Here is a 7,935-nt window from a genome sequence, read left to right as displayed (position 1 = left end):
AATCTGCTTGTTTTCACCAAAATTATTAAACATGGGTAAAGTAGTCAGAAAGTGACAAAAAAGGGAATAGTGGTATGGAGAGGTAACTAATTTTTAGTTCTTTCATATTACATTTGAGGAATACAGTAAAACCTCTATAAATTAATAAACACGATACAATAACAAATTTAGTTGGTCCCGAGTCGGGCCAGTGTAAAAATTAATCATAATCGATAAGATAATAAGCTAATTCTTTTTTTTTGAAATCCCTATGTAGAAATATGGTTTCAAAAATATCATAAATTAATAATCATGTAAATATGTATATATATATATATATATAATATTTTTAGTGTTTTCATAAATATAGCCAAAAAGTTTCTATAAAATTTTCAAATTTTGAATATGCATAATTTTTGTTTTAATAGTCGTATAGGTTTTTCAAATACAACAATGAATGTCACCATTTATAAATTCAAATTTATGTATATCGTTTGTATATGTGAATTCTATTAATCTTTATTATTCATTGTAAAAAAATTTAATTTTTTCGAAATATTAAATATTTTTGAGTCTAAAACTAGAAAATTTATAACATCCAAAACATTAATTTTATTTAGATCACATTGTTTTAACTCATATTTTTAAATTTTTTTTTAACAATTAATACAAAACTTTCTATAAATTAATAAATATTAATTTACATTATAAATTAATATTTTACATTATTAATCAATAAATATTAATTTTTAAGTAAATTATTATAGCTATAAATTAAGAAAATATTATGGTCCCAACTTATTAATTTATAGAGATTTTATTGTAAGTTAAATAGTAAGAAAAGGATTTTGGGTTGTCAAGGCCCAAATAAAGCCCAGAAATGAGTGGGCTAGATGGATAACCGAGTCACAAACCTTAATAGATTGCGTGGACAAAAAGCATAAGCCACTTGCTTCAGACGATGTTGTTGTGGCTCGAAAGCAAAAGCACTTGCGTGCCTCATTTTTAGTATTACCAAGAAAATGTGATCCAGTTCAAGAAGAAAACAAACATTAAACCCAAGTCACTAAAGGAAGAACAAAAAGCAGAAACAATAGAATCTTAGATATTGAGTTTAGCCTAAGACATTATCCATGGCTGAGAAACCACAAGAAGAAACTTCTAAAGAAGAGTACCTCGTTTAGTCGAAGTAGATGATAAGCTGAGGTTCTTTGCTTTTATTTGGACATTGCAATTGGCTGAAGCTACTCCAGGAAGCTTCTCAAGTTTCTTGAATACTTTCATCACATCTTCATCCTTTGGTGTATTGTAGTACAATATCACTTGTTCAAGATCCGGCATTGTCTCTAGGAAGTGCTTGACATGCTCTATCTGCTCCTCTACGACACCACCAACTTCATCACAAGACTCAACATCTTCATCATCGTAGTCATCATGATCCTCATCAACACCATCATCATCAAAAGTTTCACCAAACTTCAATATCTTTAGAACCGTCACCGGACTTGATGATAAGCAAGTATGGACATCCAACTTCGCCCCCCAATGATTCTCATATTTGCACAAGCATCCGTCCTTGTCCCCACATCTATCTGTATATTTGTGATGCAGTCCCTGAACCATAAAAGAATCAGTCTCAAAATCAGATTGTGTATTTAAAAAAACGTGTCAGCAGTTGTTGTAAAGGGTGTGTATAGTACTTCGAATACAAGGGTTTCTAGACTTGGACAACTCTTAAGTAGAGGAGGCAATGATTTCCATCCTACATATGGTGTAGTATTAATAGTTAACTCGATTAGGTTGTCGAATACCGGTATTCTTTCTCGGCAGCAAGAAAGTACCTGACACACAAACCAAATCAATTACAGCATCACTCAGTTGTGAATCATGATTATTAAACTCAAGCCCTTAATCATTTCTCTACTAACATAAACAAAAGTAGTCAATAAAAAGATTAGGAGAAAGATGATACTAACCTCAAGAGTGTCATTAGACAAGTAGAGGATCTTAACATTGCGTATTCCCATGAGAAGCTTTGTTACATTAATCTTGTCAGTTTTAGTCTGATCATCAGTTGTCTTTCGAAGTCTGAGATTAGCTTCGACAAGCGAGTCAAATCTCACTTGTTTAAACCTGTCCACAATAGCATCAGAATATTCAAAGTAGACCAAATTCGGGTTATCAAACGACAATGACACTCCCGCGTTAATGTTCTCCTCATCATAGTCTTCATACTCATGAAATTCAGCCTCATAGAAATCTTCAGAACGGCAAAGCTTTAGTCTCTTGAGGGTTGGGATAGACACTGTCACAGGGCAAGCTTCATGTTCCAAAGAATCACCCCACATCATATTAACCAGCACTAGTTCTTCGAGCGCGTGACAGGCAGAAAGAAGCTTGTTAAACGTACTGGTATCGATCCGAAAATAATCAAGATGGAGGGTCTTAAGCTTGGGAAGAGAAACACCACGTTTAACATGAATGCTGACACCATCCTGAAACTGTATCTTGAGCCTAACCAATGTCTTGCTCTCAAAGATCTTAGAAGGCAGAGGATAAAAACTCGAGTTTTCACAAAAACCACGAGACGAAGGGATGTGTAGATCAATATCTAACACACCACGTTTCAAGACTTTGGGTATCCATTCAAGCACCCAATATTGATCAACAACATCTTTACACTTGACGTGGAACCTCTTCAACGGAGTTTTAGCTTCCATCTTTTGGCTAGGGCAGTAGTTGAAGCAGCTTCTTTAGTTGGAAGGAATGATAAGATGTGACATATCAGTGGGTCTGGTAAATCGCTGATTCTATCTTTAGAAACACCAACAACTTTCTTTCTCGATTTCATATTGAGACAGACTCTGATCAACAGTTACAACCTGAACAAAAGACACAGATACACTCCGGTAAAGAAAAGGATTCGAATTTCATTTACTAACTGATAACAAAAATACCAAAAAGGCTAGATACAAAACGATTCTTTATCACAGAGAGATCCATTACTACTTACTTACAACCTGAACAAAAAGACTAGATACAAAAGAAGAAAATGGAGGAAACTACTAGGTTTACCAAAGCAGAGAGCCCAACGGTTGAGTTTTGACAGTCAGGGTTTTATAGCCAAAAGGGTAACGAGAAGACGAAATGTTAGGGTTTTTTTTTTTTTTCTTTTATTAAATCGTCGACGAAAGTCGCATTTTTTTCTCAAGAGTCAAACTGAATTATAAGCAAAGTTCAATTAACCTTTAAATTGTTATTTTTTTTTCAAATTTTTTTTTTATGATATCCTTCTTCTCTGTTGTATAACTTTTTTTTTAGGGAAATTGTTAAAAATACCCCTTTTGGTGTGCCCCTTTTCAAAAATGCCCCTTTTAGATGTCCATTTTAAAAAATGCTCTTTTTTAAATCTGAAATTTTTATAAAGTTTTATTAGGTTTATAAGGTACTTATGTATTGTAACTACTATTTGAAGACTCGATCCAAGTATTTATAAGGTTTTATAAGGTGTTTTTAAAGGTTTTACAAGTTATTTTAAAAGATTTTAAAGGTTTTTCAAAGGTTTTACAAGATATTTTTAAGGTTTTTAAAGGTATTTAAAATGCATTTATAAGGTATTTATAAAGTATTTATAAAATTTTAGATACATAGAAATGTAGTTTGTGTATGTTTTAATAATATTACATACATATTTGGGTAAATCTTATATTTTTAAGAGCATTTTTTATAAGATTTTTAAAAAAGGGTATTTTTTAAAAGTGGCATTGAAAAAGTGGTATTTTTGCAAAAACCCCTTTTTTTATCACAAAATACAAGTATTATTTATTTTAAAACTTTTTTAAAATGTCCTCATTTTCATTTGACATTTATAATTTACAAAGATTTTTTTCTTTTATTAATAAAAGGATTATGAATTCAATATTTTTTCATTTTCATAAAAAAACCAAGCAGTAGGATCGATCAGTGAGCTGTGAGCATGTGGTTTAGTGTGTGATGATTGATGAATTCGCTCTTGTGAATTCAATATTTTTTCATTATTTTTACAAATGCTAAGAATTTTGTACAAAAACTATCATTTGTATTTTTGGGTTTTGTTATTTATTTGACATTCAAGATGAGATCAGTGTTATGTAAAAACAATCTTACCAAAAAAAAAAGTGTTATGGTAAACAATGCTCTGAAAATTGTATGTCAACTTTGACTTACAAATCAAGATTATGCTCATAATTAGTAAATTACAATTTCAGGTATATGAATGAGTCAATTTTCTCAGAATATTCATCGCACGGTTTTTAAATCCACCATGAGGATTAAACTTGATGAAACCAATATACAGATTTAATCTGTTAAATACTTTTTATATGCACTAACGTGCTTAATTAATAGCAACGTAATTAAATTCATTATCATCAACAAACTGTGATACATTTCAAGAAGATGAAAGACAAACAAAAGATGATATCACTATTCTGAGTCAAAAGGAGAAAGCATTAAACACAAGTCATTGAAGGAAGAACAAACAAAAGACAGAAACAAGAGGATCTTGAAGAGAGTTTAGTTATTCTTAGCCTGATACATATCTGATCTTCTCAAGAAGAGTCCGGAAAAGTAGATGATAAGCTGAGGTTATCTGAGATTATTTGAACAATGCACTTGGCTGATGCTACTCTATGAACCTCGTGGAGTTGCTTCGATACTTCCATCACATCTTCATCATATGGTGTATCGTAGTACAATATCACTTGTTCAAGATTTGGCATTGTCGCTAGGAATTGCCTGACTTGCTCTATCTGCTCCTCTATGTCGGCACCATTTTCATCATAAGATTCATCATCCTCGTTGTCGTCATTCTCATCCTGATCATCATCATCATAATATATATCACCAAACTTCAATATCTTTATAACCTTCACTGGACTTGATGATAGGCAAGAACGAGCCTCCCACCCACTACTAAATTTGCACAAGCACCCGTCCTCGTCGTCACATCTTTTTGTAACTTTGTGATGTAGTCCCTGAAACATAAAGAAACCAGTTTCAAACACTGTGTGTGATGAAACACATGGCACCTGTTGATTTAAAGAATTGTTTATGTAAGGTACTTCGAAGACAAGGGTTTCTAGACTTGGACACTTCTTGAGTAGGGCTGGCAATGATTTCCATCCTACATCTGGTGCAGTCTTAATAGTTAACTCGATCAGGTTGTCGAATACCGGTATTGTATCACGGCAGTAACCAAGTACCTATAAAAAACAAATCAAGTCAAGCCCTTAAGCATTGCTCTATTAACAGAAACAAGACTAATCAATATATATATCCAAATTTTTTTGTTTCTTCTTCTTTTACTTTTTGAGTGGCAACAAACAAAAGATTAAGAGAAAGATGAGACTGACCTCAAGAGTGTCATCAGACAAGTAGAGGATCTTGACCTTGCATATTCCGGTGAGAAGATTTGTTACATTAATCTTCTCCTTGGACTCCAGAAAAGTGTCAGTTGAATACATTGGCCTATAGATCAGATCAGATGTCATTCGAAGTCCGAGACTAGCTTCAACAAGCGAATGAAAGCTCACTTGTTGATACCTATCCGCTATAGTATCAAAATATTCTAGGTAGACCAGATTTGTATTATCAAATGACAACGAAACACTATCATTATCCTCATCAAATCTTTTAGAACGACAAAACTTCAGTATCCTGAGTGTTGGGATAGACACGGTAACAGAACAAAGCTCCCGCGACATCAAACTAACCCGAGAATCGTCCCATATCAAATCAACCAGCACTAATTCTTCGAGCACGTGACAACCAGAAAGAAGCTTGTTAAACGTACTCGTATCGATCTTGAAATAATCAAGATGGAGTATCTTGAGCTTCGGAAGAGAAACATCACCTTCCACATCAATGCCAACGCCATCTTCAAATCTTATCTTCAGTCTAACCAATGTCTTGCTCACAAAGATATCTTGTGGAAGAGTATAAAAAGAGTCCATACCATCCCAAGACGAAGGGATGCATAGATCAAGAACTGATACACCACGTTTCAACACTTTGGATATCCAATTCAACACCCGATATTCATTGACAACATCTTTACACTCAAGGCGGAATCTGTTCAACGGAGCATTCTCTTTTGCTTTCAAAGCCAATACACTATCCACAAAAGCCATAAAACTTCTAGAATTATTCTTACTACTTTCTCGGGGATGGAGGTAGATGGAGTCATCAAAGTCAAGATTTGGTACAAAAGCAAGCAAAGGCTTCCATCTTTTGGCAAGAACAGTAGTTGAAGCAGCTTCTTTAGTTGGAAGGAATGATAAGATGTGACAAATCATTGCGTCTGGTAAGCCACTGATTATATCTCTAGAAACATCAAAACCCTTCTTTTTCGAACCCATTTTGTGACAGATACACTTAAAACCTGAACAACGACATGAAACTCCGGTAAGAAAAAGGATTCCAAATGTCAAAACCAGTTTCAGGTTCTTTGAGGTTTCATTAAGATATACACAACCTAAGAAACAACAAGTACCCACAAAACCAAAACAAAGGAGACATATATGACATGAACAGTGAGATCATAAGAAGAAAATGGAGAAAACATACTTTTAGAGTATCAAAGCAGTGTCCAAGAAACACAAACAAAAGATGAAGCAAACAAATTGTGAGGTTTCTAAATCGTCGCCAGAAGGGACGATTGGCTTTCTCTTTGTGTTTGTCAAGTCACAATTCATTTCTCAAGAGTCCCAATAATTTAATTTATATGAATAATAATAATAATGTGATCTTTAAACATAATTTTGATCCAACGGTATCCGTAACCTTGATGTAAGTAATGTGTTGGATGTCTTTTGAGTGTCTAGTAATTATTTCGTCTATTAATACAATGTCATCTCCACCACAGCTGTCAAATTTGTTTTATTTTTATATTTGACACCTTTAATTTGTTATAAATTAAATTATAAAACTTCTTAATTAAGCAGATTATAAAACATAAATAAAACTCTATAAAATACTTAAAAATATCCTTCTTATTTATTGTATAACTTTTTACTACATTATAGATATTTATTTAGTTTTAAACTTTTTGAATATTCATTTACATTTTGATGTTTACGATTAATTTTTTATTTCATCTAAAAACATACACATGATTGTACCATGCAAATGCAAAAGCAGAGATACAATTATAAAGAACCAACTGTGACGTCTAACACATACATACATGATACATCTATCTTCACTTTGTAAAGATATTTGATTCTTGAATCAATTGATTCAAATCTCCAGTCTACACAAGAACACCAACATTCTTGAATCGATTTCATCTACATTAATTATAGAAGGCGATGAAGGTGTGTGTTTGGTGACTTGAACTCTTCCTCTATATATACTGTTTTGTTTGGACCAGGGGGGATTTAGGCCCAGAATGGCAACCCGATTCGGGTGTGATGTGATGACCCTAATCGCATATCACCATCGAATGGCAAAACGATTAGAGTGTGATGTGATTCAAGTGTTGTTACCAAGCGATTAGGTTCTTGTAATTTACTCTTACTCTAATCGTTGCACAAACGGAATTTAAACCTACGATTAGGGTGCGACAAGTGTGAGTTTTAGGTATATTTACCAATATATCCTCAATTATTTTTATTATATCTAATTTCAAATTTTAATATTTAATAATTAAAAATATGATTACAACAAAATTTCCGTTTTTGGCGGTAACATGAAATTTACATATTTTTCTGGAAAAAAAGAAATTCACATTTTTTGCGGGAAAACGCGGAATCACGTTTTTGGCGGGAAAACGCGGAATAACGTTTTTGGCAGGAAAACATGGGATCATATTTTTCGTAGAAAAACGGAAATTACGTTTTGGGCGGGAAAACGTGGAACCAAGTTTTTGGCGGGATGGAATCATGAAAACATGTTTGGTTACTTGACTCTTCCTCT

At 33.1% G+C, this 7,935-nt stretch overlaps 2 protein-coding genes across 2 annotated transcripts; both read right to left on the bottom strand.

Moving 5' to 3' along the window:
- Window positions 1–819: 819 nt before the first annotated feature.
- Window positions 820–3,273, bottom strand: LOC9304647 (putative F-box/LRR-repeat protein At5g41840). Its single transcript, XM_021019428.1, is given in 4 exon segments — window positions 820–1,593; window positions 1,680–1,820; window positions 1,956–2,692; window positions 2,695–3,273. Coding segments are annotated over 4 exon segments (1,467 nt in total). The 5' UTR covers window positions 2,831–3,273; the 3' UTR covers window positions 820–1,140.
- Window positions 3,274–3,869: 596 nt separating this feature from the next.
- LOC110226775 (putative F-box/LRR-repeat protein At5g41840) lies at window positions 3,870–6,465 on the bottom strand. The gene is made up of 2 exons (XM_021019437.1): window positions 5,373–6,465; window positions 3,870–5,222 (listed from the first exon to the last, which is right to left on the bottom strand). Exons 1-2 carry the CDS (start codon window positions 6,375–6,377, stop codon window positions 4,569–4,571), a joined length of 1,659 nt encoding a protein of 552 aa, XP_020875096.1. The 5' UTR covers window positions 6,378–6,465; the 3' UTR covers window positions 3,870–4,568.
- Window positions 6,466–7,935: the final 1,470 nt, after the last annotated feature.

The sequence above is a fragment of the Arabidopsis lyrata genome (genome assembly GCF_000004255.2).
Source record: "Arabidopsis lyrata subsp. lyrata unplaced genomic scaffold ARALYscaffold_7, whole genome shotgun sequence".
NCBI classification, from domain to species: domain Eukaryota; kingdom Viridiplantae; phylum Streptophyta; class Magnoliopsida; order Brassicales; family Brassicaceae; genus Arabidopsis; species Arabidopsis lyrata.
This window is presented reverse-complemented; position numbering and strand designations above follow the sequence as displayed.